The sequence below is a fragment of the Vipera berus genome (genome assembly GCF_964194415.1).
Source record: "Vipera berus genome assembly, chromosome: 1".
NCBI classification, from domain to species: domain Eukaryota; kingdom Metazoa; phylum Chordata; class Lepidosauria; order Squamata; family Viperidae; genus Vipera; species Vipera berus.
Genome location: NC_138202.1, coordinates 273,921,956 through 273,943,337, shown reverse-complemented (window position 1 = coordinate 273,943,337; position 21,382 = coordinate 273,921,956). Strand labels below are relative to the sequence as shown.

Sequence of the window (21,382 nt, the reverse complement as noted above, 5' to 3'; positions counted from 1 at the left end):
CCAACCCATTGCGACCCTATGGACAACGTTCCTCCAGGCCTTCCTGTCCTCTACCATCTTCTGGAGTCCATTTAAGCTCACGCCTACTGCTTCAGTGACTCCATCCAGCCACCTCATTCTCTGTCGTCCCCTTCTTCTATTGCCCTCAACCTTTCCCAGCATTAGGCTCTTCTCCAGTGAGTCCTTCCTCCTCATTAGGTGGCCAAAGTATTTGAGTTTCAACTTCAGGATCTGGCCTTCTAAAGAGCAGTCAGGGTTGATCTCCTCTAGGACTGACCGGTTTGATCGCCTTGCAGTCCAAGGGACTCGCAGGAGTCTTCTCCAGCACCATAGTTCAAAGGCCTCAATTCTTTGGCGCTCAGCCTTTCTTATGTTCCAGCTTTCACTGCCATACATGATTATTCCCATGATTATTATTGTTAAAATAAAACACTTTCTACAAATCCAAAACTGGGTAAATCTGACTGCAAATTAGTTGGATAGAAAATTTGGTCCGTATACTTTCCTCTTCGAGTTCGTCTGGTTTTACCAAACATACGCTGCGTGTTACCTCTTCCCCTTCCCTATCACGGCGATCTGGTTTTGCACGTCTGCATCTCGGTTCTACCAGGGGTCCTCAAACTTGGCCCTTTGATGACTTGTGGACTTCAACTCCCAGAATTCCTCAGCCAGCATGGCTGGCTGAGGAATTCTGGGAGTTGAAGTCCACAAGTCATCAAAGGGCCAAGTTTGAGGACCCCTGGTACGGTTAGCGGGCAGGCACACTAAACGTGTATACTCGGCTTGGGTGGTCTCTCCGCCTCCGCTTTGAAATAATGATCCAGCAAGGAAGCCCGAGAGACACCTCCCAACCTCTTGCCATTTTTCGCTTCCCGGGGGGGGCCCTGAGCCGGGCGCGCTGGTTCTCTCCAAGGGACAACTTGCCGAGACAACCGCCACGGCCATCCCCCGGCCGCCTCAGAGCCGCTCGCGCCGGACAAAGGGGCGGCAACAACCCGTCACCGAGGCAACGCGGGAGCTCCTCCTCCTCCGCTCTCCCGTTAGCCTTCGGGGCCAGTTCTCGCGAGGCTTGCCAACTGCAGGCGCCGCCATATTGTGGGTCACTATTTTGATTTGGATTTGCCCGGCTGAGACACGCAGCGAGCGGAGGAGGAGGAGGAGGCGGGACGGAAGCGACTGGGAAGCCGGAGCGGTTCCAAGCGAGATCCGGAGAGGCGGCGACGGCGGCGGCGGCGCCTGGAAGAACCCCCTCCGCCCCGTCAGCCATCCCGCCTTCCCCCGTCGCCCCTTCCGCGCTACCCGCCACAGCACGGACCCCCCCGCCCCCGCCTCCTTGCTCCCTCCCCTGGAGGCAGCGGCAGCAGCAGCAGCTCCAGAGTGGCTCTGAGGGGTCGCCTGCGGAGGAGGAGCCCGCGCCGAAGAAGGGTGAGCAAACTCGCCGGGTCTGGCGCCCGCTCCCCCGAAGGGCTGTCCGCCAGGCGGGCCTGGAGGGAGCGCAGACCCCGCTGCCTGTCTGGGCCCGGCTGGCCGCGCTGCCCGGGAGCCGGAGGGGCTCGGGGGCGGGGGGGGCGTGTGCAGGCAGGGCCGGGTGGCGGTGGCCCCGCTGGGGAGAGGAGGAGGAGGAGGAGGAGGAGGAGCTGGGCTGAGCTTCCGCGGTCTGTCGGGGAGCTGGACGGCGAGGGCTGGGAAACTTCTGCCGCTCCTCCTCGGAGCCCCTTCGGAGGTTTCCCGGGAGGCCGGGGCCCTTTTTCTTTTTCTTTTTTCTTTTCTTTTTTGGCCTCCTTGAATTCGGAAGCTTTTCTTGCGCTGCTTCAGTTTGCTCTTGGGCGTCGTTTATCCGCTTGTCTCTCTGCTTCTCCTCCCCTGAAGAAGCTCCTGCTCTTGACTCCCCATTGGATGGGTGTAGGAAGTGTGGACTGATCGTGTGTAATACGTTTCGGTGTTCCTGTGTTGGGTTTTGTTCAGTTTAAAAAAAAAAACATATTTAAGCTACCTAGTGAGGGAAGTCAGCCCCCCAGAAAAGGAAATATTAAAAGGGCAGAAAAATGTGTTTCCTAAAAAGCGATCGAAGAACCAGGAAAGCATGCCCAGTTTTCTTAATAGCCCAGTTCCCCCCAAGCAGAAAACCAGTCCTATAGAGGTGCAAATATAAACCATCAGGAAGTTTGGAGCTGAAAGCTTAGGAAGACAAAGACATACCCCAGCCCCAAGAAAAGCAGGATATGACCTTTGGAAATAATAGGATTGATCCACAACCATCAAGAATACCAGAAAGGCACACCCGGACTCAGGTCAGAATACCTGACACAGGAAATACAAAGCCTGAAACAGGAAATAACTCCTAACGAAAGACTCCAGGGGGTATAACACCCACTCTTTACATGTGCTCGGCCCTTTTCTGCTGGAATCATCTTTCTGTCTGGCTTTCCTCTGCAATAAACTGTAACCTCCTTCCTAAAGCAGTCGCCATGTTGTTTATCCCCAGCTTGGATGGAACCATGCTGAAGACTTGTGTACTTAGGATAAATATTAGTACTATGCAATTTTTAAAATATAAAATATAGATTTTATAGATGCAAGATATAGCATGAGCGTAAACTCATTTGTAAAGGAGATAAAGGCGTATTTACTTGTTAAGATTTATATCCTGCATTTTTTTAAGGAGCTCAAGTTGATGCACGGAGCACTCCCTCATCACATCCTTTTCCCCCATATCAACAACTCTGGGATAGATTGGGATTAGAAAAGTGAATGACTGGACCAAGTCTCCTGGTGAGCTTCTTTGGGGGGGGAATTGAAACAGGATCTTCCCAGTGTTAGCCCCTTAATCACTATTAGATACCGTCTGGTCAGATCTGTGGTCTAAAAGCTCTACAGAACAAAATGAAGCTTTCAGATGCTGGGATGAGCAGGAAAGGCAGGTTATTGAGGCAGGAAATTCCAAAATCTAGGCACTTTCGGCTTAGAAGGCCACGTTTAGTCAGCAGTTTATCAGGCAGGATCTGTGAGTAGATCCCAGTGATAAATTGGATTATCTGGGAGAGATTGAGCTAAGGTGTATCCTTGTGTTAATAATATATACTGTATCCTCTAATTTAAAAACTTGGTTTTACAGTGTTCACCTACTAAAGTTTTATGTACTCATTTTATTAGAGTACTAATGGTCCTGGATGTGAGTAAGGTGTATGTGATGATGATTAAATCTCCAAAAATCTAAGCTGAACAAAAACATTCCTGTGCATAATTGTTACATCAGCATCAGAAGCAAAGTACTCTTAGATCTTGAGCCTAATTTTCAATGAGTGCAGCTTTGTCAAGGCTACACCTACATTTTGTGTCAGCTTTTCTACTAAGCAGTAGTTTATTCCCAAACTTAAGAGGCTTTGTTTGTTGTGTTCTCAATTACCAGTTGAGGACATCTCCTGGTTTCCTGAACTTCAACAATAATGATAAAAAGAATGAATAATGTGGGCAAAGATTATGGGATGTCTTCCCAAGGTTTTGTGCTCAAGTCAGCTTCAGCCAGCAGGGTCTCAGATCCAAAAATGTGGATGGAATAAAGGGCAGTATCTGCTTCTGTAGTAAGAACTTTCAGGAGCTGTTTTTGTTGCCATTTCTTGCAACATCACCTCCTTGAAAGAATCACAAATAGTGTTGCTAAGCTCACTTGACCACAGTGTAGCTGTCTGAAAATTAATGATCCTGATTTAAAAAAAAATCAATATGACCATATTAAGGTTTATTTTCAACAAAATGTAATAGTGTTCTTTTGAGACACATGCCCGTGTTTTTTTTTCACTATGTGGCTTTAAACTTTCTTTTGATTGGGATCAAGTAAAGTGTAAAAAAAATGGTACCTTCAGTGTTGCTCATCTCTCTTATCATTATTACATTTCCAAACGATTAGAAAAGTTGATGATTTATTTTAACAGTATGTTAAGTATATTTTGTAGATTTGTCCTTTGTATAGATATTCTGCTTAGCCCAGTTACTTAGAGATGAAATTCTTACTACATACCGGTAGTCCTTGGTTTACCAGCATTTATTCATCAACCGTTCAAAATTACAATGGCATTTAACGAGTAGATCGTTGCGGGTCCTCAAAGTTGTGGCTATCCTAGTGTCCCTGTGGTTACCTGATCACAGTTTGGGCATCTGGCAGGCAGCTCACAATTATGAGAGTTGCAGCGTCTCTGTGGTCACATGATCAACATTTATCACCTTCACTGCCAGATGCTAGCAAGCAATGTCAGTGAGGGAGCTAGCAGGTGATCTCACAGGACTTCCTGCCTAACAGCCCCATGGGATTCACCTGACTGCAACTTGAAATCGCTGGAACTGCCATTATAAGTCCGCACGGTCATGTTACATCACACTTTACCGCCATGACACTTAGTGACTCAGTTCCTTGTCCCAATAGTTGCTGACCCAACACTGTCCTCATAGATTTTCATTCTGTTCTCATGTGTTTGGGTGATGGTTTAATTTTATCTAGCTAAAAGGGATGTTTATTTATATAGACAGATGGGGGGTTTATGTTGTTATAATAAAGCTTTGTGCGTAGTAGTTCTGTACTTATTGGGAGTCTTGCCAAGTAACATTCTTAACAATATTGATGTACCACAGTTAAGATGTGACTTCTTGAATCTGATGTAGGAGAGTGCATGAAAGCTGAACTAGCTCGCAGCAAAGTCTGAAAATATGATTTTCTTTAAATAATACGCAAAAGCTCTGAAGTCATTTACGTAGGACAATGTTTACTTAACAGAAATCGGCAAGGAATGAGATATTCTGTATACAATTGGGATCTCAAAATAATATAATAGACAAGGGTTCCCCAGCCTTTTGGTGGGCATATTTGACATTTGAAAAAAACATACTGCACATTCAAAATATTTGCTAGGAGTTTAACCGTTGATGAATTGTCTATTGAATCACATCAGAAAGCACCATTTTACTAAAATAGTGCCTGTCTCACTCCTTGTCCTATAGGATGTCTGTCTTACCTATTTTCTTTTTCTGGGTAAATGAACATACTTTGGATTCAGGCCTTCATTTTTATTACCAAGGGGAGAAAATGTCTATGGTTAGAGGCATTTTTAGAAACATATATTGAGCTTGATCCCAAGCGGGATCAAGGCTGGTAAGCATTTGTATAAAATTGTTATGCTATTCGTTAGACTTGAAAGTCAGAAAATAGCCTGGAAAGAAAGCAATGGCAATCATTCTGTATTGCTGCCCAGAAGACTGTATGGATGTAGGTCATGTAATCTCCAATAGTTGTGCTCAATTTTAATGAATTTTCGTTTTCCTTAACCATTCCAAATGACTTGGTTACCTTGGGATGTCTTGTCTTTGGAGATATGACTTTGTGGCAGAATGAAACTATTCTAAAGTATTGAAACTGATTGTTTCTCAAAAGAGTATCTCTCAAAATGGCTTAACAATAAGCCGATATACCCTTTCCACTATTTTTTAAAGTGATAGATACGACTTCTTTTGAATTTTATGACCTAACATCTTTTTATCATGAATTTACATAATGTCTTCATGTGTTTTTCTTGTAGCTTTATGTTGACCATGAGTCTTGTGATGATAGGTGAGAATGTGAAGCTAGCACGTGAATATGCATTGCTTGGGAATTATGATTCTGCAATGGTTTACTATCAGGGAGTACTTGACCAAATGAGCAAATACCTCTCTTCTGTCAAAGATACGTATCTTCAGCAGAAATGGCAACAAGTGAGTTTTCATTTTCTGGTTTATTTTCATTTATTAAATAGGATTATCATTTCAATTAGACCTCACTTTAAAAGTTGAGCTAAGTTGAATAAACATGCCTGTGGCTAAATACTAGTGAATTACAAGGGTGAGTACAAAGATAATAATTAACGAAAATTGCTATTTGTGGTTGGAGAGAACTCCATTAAAAAGGTAAAATAAAACTGGCTTCAAAAACACCGCCCCCTTCTGAATCCTGTTTGATTAAAAATGTTAGTCAGTTAATCTAAAGCTAGCTGCTATCTTGAGCTGGTGTACTCAATTTGGACATGTGCCGTGTACATGTGTGATCATTTCTTAGACTGTGCCACTTCAAATTATGTTGCTTTTAAAAGCTTTCATACATCTTACTTTTTTAAAAAATCTATTAAAGGTTTCTTGCAAGACTTGTAATAGGCCTTATCAGTTTTCTGTAATGTCTTACAGAGTCAACAACCTGTTTATCTATCTGAGCCACAAACATTTCACGAGGTACTTGAAGTTGACAAGTTTCTACAAGCTAACATTATGCTTCTTTGTATTTCATGTTTTTAATCAGGTTAGGCAGGAGATAAGTATAGAAGCTAAGCATGTGAAGGATATCATGAAGACACTAGAAAGTTTTAAATTAGACAGCACTCCTTTAAAAGCGGCACATCAGGAATTACCAGCTCACGATGCAGAAGTCTGGTCATTGCCTGTACCTGCTGAACGTAGGTAAGAGACACCATGAGGGGAAAAGCAGATTAGGGTGTTCAAATATTAAATGTTAAAGTATGTTAAATATTGTTTTTGAGTCTCTAACTCGTAACCACAGAAGCATTTAATGCTGTCTCCTGCTCCCATGAGTAGAGCTCCTGTGAGTAAGTGGTTGAATCTGTTTACTAGAAGCAATTAGTATGTGCAGAAAGAATTGTATGCAATTCTAACACATTCGTACAAAACACAGTTTCTGGGAGATTGAGGGGAGTTGTAATCTTTTAATATATTCAAATATTCTAGGATAAGAATATCTTACCATATTTACAGTTTTCCCCATTTTGTATTCATTCAGATCTTCACCAGGGCCTAGGAAACGTCAGTCAGCTCAGTGCAGTGATTGCAGAAACCAAAATAACCGAGCCGGAGCAGCTGCTAGAGTCTTTCATCGGCCTTCTTCCCGAAGTACTCAGGATAAAGGCAAAGTTGTTCGTGGTCGGGAAAAGAAAGATCCATTAAATAAAGGAAAAGAGGAAAAAGTAAGTTTCGTGAATGTGAAACCAACCCCTCCAAATCTTATAAAACATCCTTACCATTTGAGCCTCTTTTTGGTCTTTTTATTTATCAGCATTTCTAGTAGGGAGAACTTGTGTAAAAGTTTGATGAAGATGTTTTAAAAGAGAAACCACAAATAATAGTACAATGTTCTGCTGAATGGGGTGTATCTTACTTATTTTACTTAAGAGATTTATTTCATTACCCATCATATTATACAATAAACCTTGGCATCTCACAACAGTAAGACATTTATCATCTAGTCATCTCATTTCTACACCATCCATCTCGCCTAGGTACCTGGGCGGTTAACACTAAAACATAGAGATAAAACATAGGAAAAAACGTTGCACTTCTTCCATCTCGTGACATCACTATTCAAATTCTACATTTGCTAGCTCATTGCCATCCTAATCAATGCCTGGGGAAAGAGCTAGATCTCTATGGCCTTCCAGGAAGCTAAGAGAGTAGCAGCTCTTCAGAACTCAAGAGTGGGGACGAGGAAACTGTTTTAAATTGTTGGGGGTGATAATGGAGAAGACACACCTCTTAGGACCCACCGTGTAACAACAGTTTAAGAGGGGCTTCTGGAACATGCTCACCCTCTCAAACCCAGTGGGACAGGCAGACGCCCTCAGAAAGGGACAGTCCTGCAATTAATCTTACCATTCAGAGTTTTAAAAACGATAACCAGCATTTTGAACTGTACCCAGACAGAAATTGGAGGCAGTGTAGCTCACATAGCAATGTAACATGGGCAAATCATGGAGGGCACAGGACTGTGCATACTGCTGCATTCTGGACCAGTTGTAGAATACATTGAGTAATCCAGTAGAAAAGTAACTAAAACACGAGTAACTATGAGCAACTCCTTGCAGTCCAGTACGGAAGAGGATTGCACTTCACAAAGGGCCTTCTAGCAATGATTGACACCTGCTACTTGGGCAGGAGCTGTAGCCCAGGAACAGCCCCAAGTTGCACATCAGTGCTCTCTAAGGGACTCCTATCTTGTCAAAAGAGTAAAAAATGACAGCTTGGGATAGGGGCAAAAACCCAAAGCCACTCCCTCTTGCTGGGATTGACTCCCAACCAGTTCCTTCCCCTCCAGGCCTTTGTGTCCTCAAGTCACTGGGCAAGCACTTGGAACAGCGCCAACTGCCTGATGTGGAGTGGAGATGTATAATGGAGTATCATTGCATGGCGATGGTACCGCTCCTCATGCCATCTACTTACTTCACCTAGTGCAGGGGTAGGCAACCTCGGCTGTTTTATGACTCATGGACTTCAACTCCCAGAATTCCTGAGTCAGCTATGCTGACTCAGGAATTCTGGGAGTTGAAGTCCATGAGTCATAAAAGAGCCGAGGTTGCCTACCCCTGACCTAGTGGCTTCAGATATGTATTTTAAAAAGTTAGAGATATGAGCCATTTCAGACACCATACATAAGAGAAATTTGGCGCTAGGCTTCTCCCCAACTATCAACCTCAACTGGAACCAACCATGGAGAAAGAAGAAAACCACTAGAAATCGAGAGAGACTCCTGACCCTTAAAAGCCGCTCCAGAAAGAGACCATGCCCAGAAAGCGATTCTCCCAAACCAGATCACAACAATGACAATAGTTACAGTGGAACAGTGTTGCCTTTTACGCAGGGAGCTTGGAGGAAATGCAAGCTGCCTATCCTTATTTTCAGATGCCTCTGAATAAAGTATTTTGCCTGTTCCTGATTGCTAAAGACTTGTTGGGAAACTTGCATTGCTTTCCCATGGTGGAGAAAGGCTGACAGTGTTTGCTTTGCAAAGTTCACGTATTTTAGTAATATTTGCTTATCAAAAACTTTTCAGCAAATGTTTCAAAAGCAATTGTGTAAAACGTAGTAAATACCAGAGGTTTTATTTGTACGTTTTGTACAATTATGTCTTTGTTTGAAAGTTTATCATTTTATTGTTATGTAACTTACGTTAAACAAGTTACTGGAATAATTATGAGCAATATTAATATGTTTGATAAGCATTTTTATGTAATGCAGAATAAGTCCTCAACTGATATTTCAGAACCTGAGCCAAAGAAATTTGATGGCACTGGATATGATAAAGACTTAGTAGAAGCTCTAGAAAGAGATATCATTTCCCAAAATCCCAATGTTCGATGGTAAGTATAAACCATCTCTATCCTTTTAAGTTGTGAGGTCTGTGTCTAAGCTTGATGGATTTTTAAATTCATTCATTCACTGAATTTCTATAGCTACCCATCTCAGTCAATGATTTTGGGCAGCTTACAATTGAAATTTCAATTGTAACTTGAAATACATAATGTTGCCTCTAGAGAAAATTAAATCTGGAAAGACATCAATTCTAATAATGAACTTTTCCTCTTTCAGTAAAAAAATAACTGGTAAGGTGTAGGCAAGCAGACTGATTAATGATTTTTTTTCTCAACAGTAGATTATTATGAATACATTTGTAAGGCTGTTCTATGTTCCTTTTAAGAAATAGCTGTAGCTTTATCACCATGTTGCTGTTTTTGGTTTCAGGATAAACCGCTCATAAACTGCTACTTCTATTGTCTGCCAATTAAGCTTCTTCTTAATTCAGTTTAGCACTTAATTCAGAAATTTGTAAAATCTCAGTGAGTAAGATGTCTCAGTAAGCAAGTCTGCTTCATCATTTTCATAAAACTACCTCAATCAATTATAGCCAGATTTAATTTTCTCTAGAGGCAACATTATGTATTTCAAGTTACAAAGTATCCTAAACAGCAAATGGAAAAGTAGAGATGGCTGCTGTTTAGGGTTAGGATACTTTGTAACTATAAGCAATAGTTTATGTGACCTTTTTATTTCATATACCTTGGCCAAGAATGCTAACATTTTCTTGGAAATTGGTCATCATAGTTATGTAACAAGAACTGACATTCACTTTACATTTATTTTCTGGAAACAGATTATGAATTATGCTTAAGTTTTATAAATCAGTTTCAATGTGGAACGGGATAGGTCTGCAAAAACTACAATAACTCTAGCATGCTTTAATGTCTTCCCTACACCAGTTCTAGAGGGCAGCTACAAAAAAGAAATAATCCCTTATGAACTTAAGATTGTGCTGTTATGGAGAAGGGTCTATTGTTTCTATAGTCAATGTCATTTTATTTTACGTTTTTATAAGAATGTAAGAGTCTGCTTTCCACTTCTTATTTGGCAAAATACTGCAAGCACAACAAGCAATTTGAATTTATTCTGTGCACAAATATTGCTTTCAGATCAAAATTGTTCAGTTTCTATGAATGTAGCCAAATTTTACTGTACTTTACTGTTTGTAAAGACATAGTCTACTGTTTGTAGATAAATTTTGATTGCATTGATGAGCTAGCTGTAAACTATACTATTTAATTCCATCTCACGTGACCATAATAAAGTACTGAAGTGAGCAGTTTTCAATGAACAAATAGAAGCTTACTCTGTGGGTGTATTAATAGGCCCACCTTCTGCTACTGTTGTTCAAATGATTTCTGCAGAAAATGATCCTTAATGTACATACATATATGTATATGGAGAGAGAGAGAGAGGTTCGATCCATGAATGTCTATAGGAGAAAGATGTTGGCAGTGAGCAATGTTGGGATGGAAATTGAGTATTCATGTGATGAACATTCTGATTTTTGTAAAACACCTGAAAAAAGGTGGAATTCTAAAATAAAAATGTAAATGATTGAACGTCAACTCTTTCCTGTGGAGTGAATTTATATAGAAAATATTAATATTCTTCTCTGAAAAATCATGTATTCAGCCATGATTACAGTGAAAGTTAATAGAGATGCAGTGCTTGTAGCAAGTCATAATCTGCTCGTTTCTTTTTCATCAGGGATGATATAGCTGATTTAGTGGATGCTAAAAAATTACTCAAGGAAGCAGTAGTTTTACCCATGTGGATGCCAGAATTTTTTAAAGGAATCAGAAGGCCCTGGAAGGTAAAGTCACCTCAATTATTGATGAAACATCAAAATGGTTTTCATTGAGTTGTATTCAGTGTTAAGCCAGGGTGAAAAAAATGAAGGATATTCAATCCCGTTAATAATTGTGCAAGCACTAACTGGAAACAATGCAAATAACATAAGCCAGACTGGATTCCAATTATTGAATCTGACACTTGCACAAATATGTAATGCAAGGGTTTTACAGCAAAATGATTGAACAGCCCATATAAAAAGTATTTTGTTTATATAATATTAAAGTAAGTTCATATAATCTAAAGGCTCAAAGCCATATCACTCTGGCTAGAAATTTTCACTTGTCATTTGCTATGTCAATAAAACAGTGTCTGGTGACACAATGCCCTTTAACTGTTAGTAGAATCCCTAGCTCCCTTTGCTTTTATTTAAAATGCTTATTTTAAATGAAATTATATAGTATTTCTTAAATTATATTGGCAAATGAATTTTAGATATTTTTAAATGAGTATTTATTTCAATTTCTGGCTCTCTTTGTAAACAGGGTGTATTGATGGTCGGTCCTCCTGGCACTGGAAAAACACTGCTTGCAAAAGCCGTAGCTACTGAATGCAAAACTACCTTTTTCAACATATCATCGTCCACACTCACTTCAAAGTACAGAGGAGAATCTGAAAAGCTTGTTCGCCTATTATTTGAAATGGTGATTTACTGATTTCACTAAGATTTAGGAATATTATTGCTAGTGTTATTAATATACTTTTTAATCCTGGCTCTTTAATATGCCTGATATGTCTTCCTCTCCCTCCTTTACCCACAGCAACAACCCCGTGTGGTGGGTTGGGCTGACAGAAAGCAATTGGCTCAAAGTCACACCAGCCTGTGTGTTTTCACCTTTGGAGAGAATGCTAGCAGAAAACAGAATAGGCAAAGTTTATGGACTACTAGGGCACAGGTCTGCAACCCGTGGCTCCGGAACCGCATGCGGCTCTTTCAGCCGTCTCCTGCGGCTCCCGGTCCTCTGCCATGTGCAGTCCCCCCCCCCAAAAAAAAGTGGGACTAAAAAAGTTCAACCAATCAATTCAAATATGCAGGGTAGGTGCATATCTCGCCTTGGCTCCACTCTTCAGTCAAACCCTGTTCTGTGCATGTGCGCATGTACGCGCATGCGCACACATTTTTTGCGGCTCCCAGTTTTTCCTTTTGTGAGGGAACCGGTTCCGAGTGGCTCTTTCACTGTTTCAGGTTGCTGACCCCTGGACTAGGGCATATTTCGAATTGTAAATTCATGTGATTGTGCTCACAAATTGACCGTTATGCGGAAATTATTCACGAAATAGCCATCAGGTTGAGTGTGATCAGTTATAAAATACCATGGTCTTCCAGCCCAGTGAAGAGCTGAATTAATAAGATGCTGTGCTTGCACTCCTGTGTGTTTTCAAGGTCCTCTTCCCAAACAAATCCAGAACATTACAGCTGCTGCTTGCCAGTAAGACTGTCTCTCGCCCCGAGCACATGGCTGAAAGACCTGCCTTCCGGAGGGTTTCGCCTCCATCCTAAGCTGAATCTCTCTGGCAGGCAGCACTTAACAACCTTACAACCTTAACAGCACTTACACCTAACAACCTAGCTGATTATTAATGACTGCAGCCAGGAGTGCCAGATGGTGCTCATTGAGTAAAGCATGAGATCTCACTTAATGACCACTTCATTCAGTGAACAAGATTCTGATCTCAGTTGTAATTTGGGGCTGCCTGCAGTAGAAGTTACATTTTGGCAATTTATTTTGCATTGTACTAATGTATTCCATTGTGATAGTATGATAGTGTATTTGTACCCATCATACACTGGTATTATTGTATTATAATAGTGTAGTCTGTTACCTAGAAGATTCCAAGCCAAATTACACATAACTCTTAATTGTGGTTTTTATAAGGTACATGCGCCCTATCATACTGCTGTTTTGAAGTCAAAATGTGTCAATGGGAGAATGTAATATAGGTTGGGACTGCAGTGGGTAGAAGAGATCAGCCTTTCCTACTGAAAATCATCTCAGAATAGATTTACTTGGTAATGTCTTCGGAGACGGGCGGGATATAAATGGAATTAAAATAAAATAATAATAAATAATAAATAATACTGTTTTGGAACAGTAGCAGTTTGTTGGAATCATTTTTAGTAAAATGTTCCTTCACCATCTTATATTTCCAGGCTCGGTTCTATGCACCAACAACAATATTTATTGATGAAATTGACTCCATTTGTAGCCGTCGAGGAACTTCTGAAGAACATGAAGCCAGCCGAAGGGTGAAGGCAGAATTACTCGTTCAGATGGATGGTAAACAAGCTTAGTTGAAAGTGTGCTAAGAAAAAAGTAGGAACTTCAGTATTATATTATAGTAGCAGTTGAGCATTAGTAATTACGCATTGCTCATTAAGACATTAAAATCCATTGAAATGTGTGTTTTGTTGTTATTACAAGAAGCTCAGTTATAAGTTGATTTCAACTTTCAGTCACTCTGAGATGATGCTGCTCAACGCCACCTTATTAACTCCAATTGTGGTTATGGATAAATGGTCTCTTTGTGTACTTTAATTTTCATAATTTACGATTCAAAAATAAATATTTTTTCTTGGATCAGAACACAGATATATGAATACAGTAGAAGACTTTATAAGCAAAACTGTAAAGAAAGGCTTAGCAAGGAAATTGGTTCTTGGAAATGCCATATATATATATGATTTATAATATATATATATTATAAATCTCCAATTTAATTTAATTTGTTAAATTAGAAATTAATGAATTAGAATTTAAATTAGAAATTTTTAGATTGTGCAAACAAATTTGGTTGTCCATTTAGATGTTTGAAATAACATCTGTAACTTGACTGACTAGTGTTAGAATCTACACATGGATTTTTCAAATTCTCTCTCTTGTAAGATCACATTTTCAAAGAATCAATAGGATTGAGATGGGCAGCTGTAGAAATTGTATGAGCAAATAAATGTGTAAGAGGCATATATATTGAGGCATCTGTCCAGCAAAAAACAACCCACAAACCAGAATGTCTCCGATGTATATCAAATATTATTGCATATTATAAGCAATTGAATACTCTTATTAGTATAAAGCATTTGAATTAAAAGTTCAAACCTGTTGCCATGGATGTGGGTAGTTAAAATTTAGCTTGAATGTAATGACATAACTTCCTGATTTGCAAACTTGAGCATATATTATTTTGCATTGCCTTTTAATTTTTTTTATTCTCTTCTAATAATAGGAGTGGGAGGTGCTTCTGAAAGTGATGATCCTTCCAAAATGGTGATGGTACTTGCTGCTACTAATTTTCCATGGGATATTGATGAAGCATTACGACGACGCCTGGAAAAAAGAATTTATATTCCTTTGCCATCAGGTATAAATTCTTGCATTTCAGAAAAATCCAATATAGTTGGCACATCCTGAATTTTTTAATATCAAGTGCATATTTGATAATTGCAATTTCTGGGAGGCAGGAGCAGTGATTTTGAGGATGAATATTTCCAGGTGGAACCCTTACCCTTATGTTGACACGCAAAGACTTAAGTAGCAGGTTAAGATTCTGGGATAACAACTAAGTATATTTGAGTGGTCCTGTTCAAAGATTTTGTTATTTTTAATTAAAATTGGGAATTATATAATTGAAACATTTTTAACCATGTTATTCAAGGGTTAAAGGATGTTTTTTCTCCATGTTTCATTTTGGTTATTTTTCTTTGCTAAGCCAAAGGCAGAGAGGAGCTACTCAGAATAAATCTACAGGAATTGGAACTTGCTGATGATGTTAATCTTGTCAATATTGCACAGAATATGGAAGGTTATTCTGGAGCTGACATTACCAATGTGTGCAGGTATGTTAAAACTGCACAGCTTTTATTATATTTTATTTTGAAGGCAGTAGTCCTAATCTTATAACTCCTGTTACAGTACAAATACTGGTTCTGTAAAAGAACTAAAGAAAGCAGTAAAAAAAATAACTTTAGAGAGAGGAAAATATATTTTTTAAAAAAACAAACAAACTTGATTTTGATTGATTGAGCCATACTGAAAGAGTTCACGTGCATGTTACACTAATCCAGTGTTTAACTCCCAGAATTCCCCAGCCAGCATGATCAAGTAACTATTACTTAGTATAGGGATGTCAAACTGCCGGCCCCGCAGGCCGGATGCGTCATGCGGAAGCTGCGCCCACCCCATTGCCGGCAATGGCAAAACCGTCCCGATACGTTGCGTGACATCATGTGACGTCGCGAGTTTGACATTTATTTATTTATTTATTTATTTATTTAATTTGTATACCGCCCTTCTCCCGAAGGACTCAGGGCGGTGAACAGGGCAATACATAATAAAAACAAGATACAAAAATTAAAAATTATTAAAAGTGATTAAACAGCAATGCCCGTAATAAATTAGTACAGATTAAAAGTTAAGACCAATTTATAAAACATGACTTAGCGTGATGATATGGGCAGGCCAGATTAGAATTCCTTTTTCCACTTCCAGCTATTATAGTTTCATTAGTATGGACAGATTGGCTTAATCCTGAGTAGTGAAATGACATGCCGGGATCAATAAAGATACTTTGCTGCCTGTCAAGGAAACCCTCTAAGAAAAGCATCCTATCCATATGTCAGTGTAAGTCCCTAGCCATCTTTTAAAGCTGATCCTAAAGACTGTGTTCCACTCCTCCTTTCTCATTGGATTATTCCTGCTCATTTTGCATCTGTTTTTATTTTTCTGCCCATTTATCTGGGGATAGTTATTTACCCTTTAATCTTTATTACCCTTCGTTCAACACACTACAAATTGCATTCTGCTTAGCATTTTTTTAAAAAAAAATTGCTAGATTGCCTATTTTTATGTTTATAATTTTCTTGATCCCTTCTATTTCTCTTTCATCCTTTTCCCTTGCATATTCATTATTTCCTCTCCTTATCCATTTCACTTATTTTCTCACTTTGTTTCCTGTGCTTCTCTCCATTTTTGCTTGTTCCATTTACTGCCTGATTTTTATTTTGGCATGAGAAATCTTTGACTCCCTTAGATGCTGCTAACAACTGCTAGTAGCACAACCAATGATTGAAGAAGATGGGGGGGGGGGGTTGGAGAAAAACTTCTGATATACATGCTGCATATCCACACTTCTACATTTCAGCTTTTTTTCACTTTGTGACTCTTATCAAACCGGAACAGAATAATAGGGGTCAAGAAATCCATAGTGGTATATTGAAAATATGCCTTTACTCTTTATATTTTCAAATTGTGGTACCTTCATTTCATCTTCTTTCAATTTTCTATATGTTACTTGGAGCACTAGCTCATGCAGAGGGGTCAAGGGATGCTAATCGAGCCTCTGGTGCCTTCTTAGAGAGCCAGCAACTTTTGTTACATTCATATGGCAGCCATGCAGTTCCCAGGAAAATACATCTTTTGGTTCAAGAATTTTGTGGGTACATCCATATTTCCTACAGTTCATTTTCTTTGCTTTGGACTCAAATACAGGTAGTCCTTCAATTATGACCAGATGCTTAGCAACCGTTCAAAGTTACACCAGAACCCCCCTCCTATGGTACTTAGAACCCAGTTCCAAAGTCCCCTCCCCCCACAAGGACACATAACTACATTTCGGGAGCTTAGCAACTGACCCACATTTATGGCCGTTTGCAGCATCCTGTGGTGGTGCAGTCACAATTTATGACACTTTTGCCAAAAATCAGCATTTGAAAAGCTGAAGCTATACTTTTGTTTGCCATTAAAGAACTTATTTTACATGAAGAGCTGGTTCTTCTCATTATTACATACCATGTTATCCAAATATTTCCAATAGTATTACTAAAAGCCAATTTAAGTTAATTTGACTTTTAAGACCTGTGAAGGCACCTGCCATCTGGAATGAGATTCCCTCTGAGATTTGGGTGGTTCCCACCTTAATGGCATTTCAGAAGGCTTTAAGGACATTTTTTTCTCTCTCCCAGGCTTTCAGCTAGGACAATTGGAAGCCTTTGTCATGTATATGATATATTGTTTTGGCTGGATCTGCCATCTGTTTATTGCTAAAGTTTTTATCTGCATTGTGAGTTTGTTATTGTCTTGTTTTTATGCTGTAAGCCACTCTGGATTGGGTAGATTTTAAGTAGAAATAATAAGCAAGCAAGCATTTCAAGGTCCAGCTATGGTTAAAGCAGCCTTTTAGTGTTAATTTTTTGGCATTTCTGTACTCTCATTAAAGGCACATGGTTTTTTTTAATCAACAGAGATGCTTCACTGATGGCTATGAGAAGGCGTATTGAAGGCTTGACACCAGAAGAAATCAGAAATCTTTCCAGAGATGAAATGCACATGCCAACAACAATGGAAGATTTTGAAATGGCCTTAAAAAAAGTTTCAAAATCAGTCTCTGCTGCGGACATTGAGACATATGAGAAATGGATTTTTGAATTTGGATCATGTTAAGCCTTTCTTCCTTGAGAAATCTGCCTTAAGTATTCAAAGAGTTCCAAAAGTAATGAAAAAGTAGTACTCCTGGGTGCTCAGTGCTATTTTTTAACTTTTTGTAACAACATATATAATAAAGTTAGCTTTTTAAAGTACAGCTCATTTTTTCCCCTCTTAGTCCAGTTGTCTAGACCAGTTCCTATTAAAGATTTCCTGCATTTTTTGGATCAATAGGTTCTTGCAGCCATACTTGTACTGTTTCTTGGCACACTAGACTAAACTATCACTTGCAGTATTTTGGTGGTTATATTTTTAAAAGTAGTCACTGTTCAGTCAGTTTTTCAGGAAATCAGCATACATCAAATAAGCCGGTGCAAAAAAAAAAAAACCTTCGTCATTGAAATAGCTGTCCATCCTCTTTACTTTGTCATTGAAAAAGCAAGTATTTTAAGGGTAAACCACAATTAGAACTTAACACTAATTCAATATTTATCTCACGTAGATTTTAATGTGGTGGTGGAATTGAACAGAAAAGAGAGGGCACTAGATCTAATCCTTAGTGAAACCCTAAGCATTCAATCAGTTAAGAAAAGCATTCTTAAATTCAATGTGAATGTAAATAAAATATTGGCAAAAAATACATTGCATTAAGGTTCCAAGAGATTTGTTAAGGGAAAATTGTACCAAGAGAATAGGAATTTTAAGAATCTTTGAGATTACTATTTTTCATTAATCTTCCAGTAATGAGCACTTGGATACAAAGAATATCACAGTTTAGTAGAAGCACTAGCTAGAAGAAAAGGATGCCAGCGTGGCTAAAAGGCAGAATCAAGAAAATGATAAAAGAGCAGAAGCAACTTTTCAGAAAAATGGCAGTGAGTGACTTGAAGCTTATATATTCTATATTTACTGCCAGAATATATATAACTTTAAAAGGAAAACAAAACAAATATATGCCAGTCCAACAACAGAATAATGACAAAGTTAGGGTGATAGGTTTATTTGAACAGGAACTGCACAAGAACACGGTGAGTGACAGCTGCTGTTTTCAAACTTAAAGCTGCTTGACGGGCATCTAGATGTCCCATACAGAAAATAAGACATTTGAAGTAAATACTGTAGATCAGAGGTCCCCAACCTTTTTGGCACCAGGGACACGTTTCACAGAAAACAATTTTTCCCATGTACTGGGGGGGGGGGTTTACTCGCCCACCACTGACCTCCAGCTTTGCAGCCCAGTTCCTAATAAGCCACAAACTGGTAATGGTCCATGGCCCATTACCCCTGCTGTAGCTCTTCCATCTGACCAAATAGCATTCTATTTTTTAAAAAATACTTTGGAAATTTTCAATTTTACAGAATGTTCACTTAAAAATGTTTTATACTACTCATCTTGCTTGCTTCAAGTACTAAGCTACCATCTGGTAACCCATAGCTTAACCAGTACTTAGTTTAAGTGCTCTGGGTCTACTGAGATCACAGCACATTCATCCAAATTCATTTGCTTTGGCCCAGCAGTGTCATTTTTATTGAGTTTGAGTTTTGCTAGATCTTCCACATGCTTCAACCAAATTTCTTTGAGAGCTGGTCGTGTATTTTTCCAACCCATGGCATGATTTCCAGAGTAATCAATAAGAAAGTGGGCATTACATTATGCAGCAAATGTGCCCAAATGATTGCATCCAGTGCTCCAGAACCTCATCAGCTATTATGGGCTGGTTGCAACATCTGTTTCACTTCACCTTTTGTCATAGACTGAAGTCCCTAATATACAATTATAGAAATGGTAGCCAGCAAATTTGGAAAACGTCTTTTTTTTCTTCTTCAAATTAGGTTGAAGCAAGATTCTGCACCACATTCAGCACCATTGTCACTATTAATATTACAGGAATTGCATTTTGGCTTTTTCACCAGGGCAGGGGTCGGCAACCTGAAAAAGCAAAAGAGCCACTGGGAACCGGTTCCATCACACATTAAAAAAAGTGGGAGCCGTGCGCGTACATCCACGCACATGCATGCGCATAAAACAAAATGTTTTGCGCATGCGCAAAACGTGCACGTGCGTGGATACACGCGCGCGGTTCCACTTTTTTTATCTGGACGCACCTGCACGCCAGCGGCGACGGGTCTCTGTGGTGACGGGCGCTGGATTGCGGCGGCGCCTTCAGCCCGGGCACCGCCGGAGCCACCCCCGGGACCTCCAAACTGCCGCCCGAACACCTGTTTGGAGACCTGCTGGTGCCGGTTTAGAAAGCTGCTGCAAGCCGCAGCAGCTTTCTAAACCGGCACCAGCAGGTCTCCAAACCGCACCTCGGCCCAAACACGAGCAGGTCTCCAAACGGGTGTTCGGGCGGAGGTGCACGCGCACCTCCGCCAGAACACCTGTTTGGAGACCTGCTGGTGCTGGTTTAAAAAGGTGCCGCGGCCGCAGCAGCTTTCCAAACCAGCACCAGCAGGTCTCCAAACGGGTACCGCCGCTGCCCGTTCCAAGAGGTGCGCGTGCAGCTCTCCAAACCTTTGGAGTGGTGCACACGCACCTCCCGTTCGGAGTGGTGCGCACGCACCTCCGCCTGTTCTGAGAGGTGCGCACGCAGCTCTCCAAACCTTTGGAGTGGTGCGCACGCACCTCCCGTTCAGAGTGGTGCGCGCGCACCTCCGCCCATTTGGAGAGGTGCGCGCGCACCGGGCGACTGGGACCCGCAGGAGACTGCTCAAAGAGCCGCATGTGGCTCCGGAGCCGCGGGTTGCCGGCCCGTGCACCAGGGCAACATATTGGCACTCTGGAGGCTGAGGCAATCTGGCTGATTCAATGACTGACTAGGGCAACAATTATCTGTTCTTGAACAAATTAAATAGTTAAATCGTTGAAGTTGCTCAAGCTGAGCTCTATCAAAGTTAATGGTTGCCCAAGATTCATTATTTATGAATATCTTGGTTTTGTCATAACATGGCTAAGCCACATGGTTAAGCAACAGAGGTTTATATAGTGGTTAAAGACACAGGGCTTGAAACCCATGGCTTCTAGTTCTGTTTTAGGTACAAAACCAGCTGCTGACTTTGAGCCAATCCCTCTTTCAGTCTTAGGGCAAAGGCTTTTTTTTTTAATGGCACTATTTCCTGTTTTCACAAATTTTGTTTTTAAGCATTAGATACAATATAATGTATCACCACCTAATGTAGTGCTTCAGCAGTGACAACTGTTTCACACCTTTTTTAACTGATGGATGGCAACCTTTGAGATTCTGTGCTCACGTTTTTCAGTGTTGCCATCTAAACTATCAACAATAGGGTTGTACTTAAATGTCTTCTAGAACCATTTTAAAGCAGTTGGATATAATTGCTTCCACAACTCAGTTATTCAATTCTAGAGCACACAATAGTGCCACGTGCCTTTCTGATGTGTCTTCCATTGAAATGTACACTAAGGCAGCAACTGCGCTATTCTGGGTGATGTGCAACTTCTCTCAGTTCTACCATGTTATTTTAATATTCTTGAAATAAATGCCTGTGTTGGTAACAATCAGCAAAAGTGGAAAAATGTCTTAGGTAAATTTAGTTTTGGAGCAATGAACATCAATGGACTGTGCCTCTCATTTAGCAAATGTGCTAACAACTCGAAACACCTTATTTCAGCATTCACCAAAACATCAATTAACATAGTGTTTACGTACAGGAAAGGAAACATGAACTCTGCACTATTTCCTGATTAGCAGCATTTCCAAACACCAATTATGGATTTTGATACATGAGAAACAGTGACTTACAACTCAAGTTAAAACAAACTGCTTGTAATATAGTCATATCCAAACATTATGGACAATTGAAGCCACAAGATCCTACTTAATATTTATCTACCACTAGAACATGATAAAGAGTACTTGGCAAATGCAATGGACCGGATCCAGATTTGCTCCCTGTTCAAATTTGAAGAAAAAAAAAGAACTTTA

General features: G+C 40.2%; 1 protein-coding gene across 3 annotated transcripts; it reads left to right on the top strand.

The window, feature by feature from the left end:
• Positions 1 to 1,134: 1,134 nt before the first annotated feature.
• KATNA1 (katanin catalytic subunit A1) lies at positions 1,135 to 17,592 on the top strand. Of its 3 annotated transcripts, XM_081339251.1 has the most exons (12): positions 1,135 to 1,425; positions 2,663 to 2,772; positions 5,568 to 5,742; positions 6,320 to 6,477; positions 6,815 to 6,998; positions 9,043 to 9,164; positions 10,873 to 10,978; positions 11,502 to 11,660; positions 13,169 to 13,295; positions 14,242 to 14,376; positions 14,725 to 14,851; positions 17,255 to 17,592. In XM_081339251.1, exons 3-12 carry the CDS (start codon positions 5,572 to 5,574, stop codon positions 17,451 to 17,453), a joined length of 1,488 nt encoding a protein of 495 aa, XP_081195377.1. In that variant the 5' UTR covers positions 1,135 to 1,425; positions 2,663 to 2,772; positions 5,568 to 5,571; the 3' UTR covers positions 17,454 to 17,592. The 3 variants fall into 3 exon arrangements, with proteins under 3 accessions (XP_081195377.1, XP_081195378.1, XP_081195376.1); XM_081339252.1 differs by lacking the exon at positions 2,663 to 2,772; XM_081339250.1 differs by lacking the exons at positions 1,135 to 1,425; positions 2,663 to 2,772 and having other exon boundaries at positions 4,853 to 5,742.
• Positions 17,593 to 21,382: the final 3,790 nt, after the last annotated feature.

What these genes read in the sequence shown, in the direction of transcription:
- KATNA1 (XM_081339250.1), top strand. Translation starts at nt 5,530, where the DNA reads ATGAATTTACATAATGTCTTCATGTGTTTTTCTTGTAGCTTTATGTTG. An exon ending in CAAAATCCCAATGTTCGATG is followed by an intron (nt 9,165 to 10,872) that starts GTAAGTATAAAC and finishes CTTTTTCATCAG; the next exon opens with GGATGATATAGCTGATTTAG. An exon ending in TTCGCCTATTATTTGAAATG is followed by an intron (nt 11,661 to 13,168) that starts GTGATTTACTGA and finishes TTATATTTCCAG; the next exon opens with GCTCGGTTCTATGCACCAAC.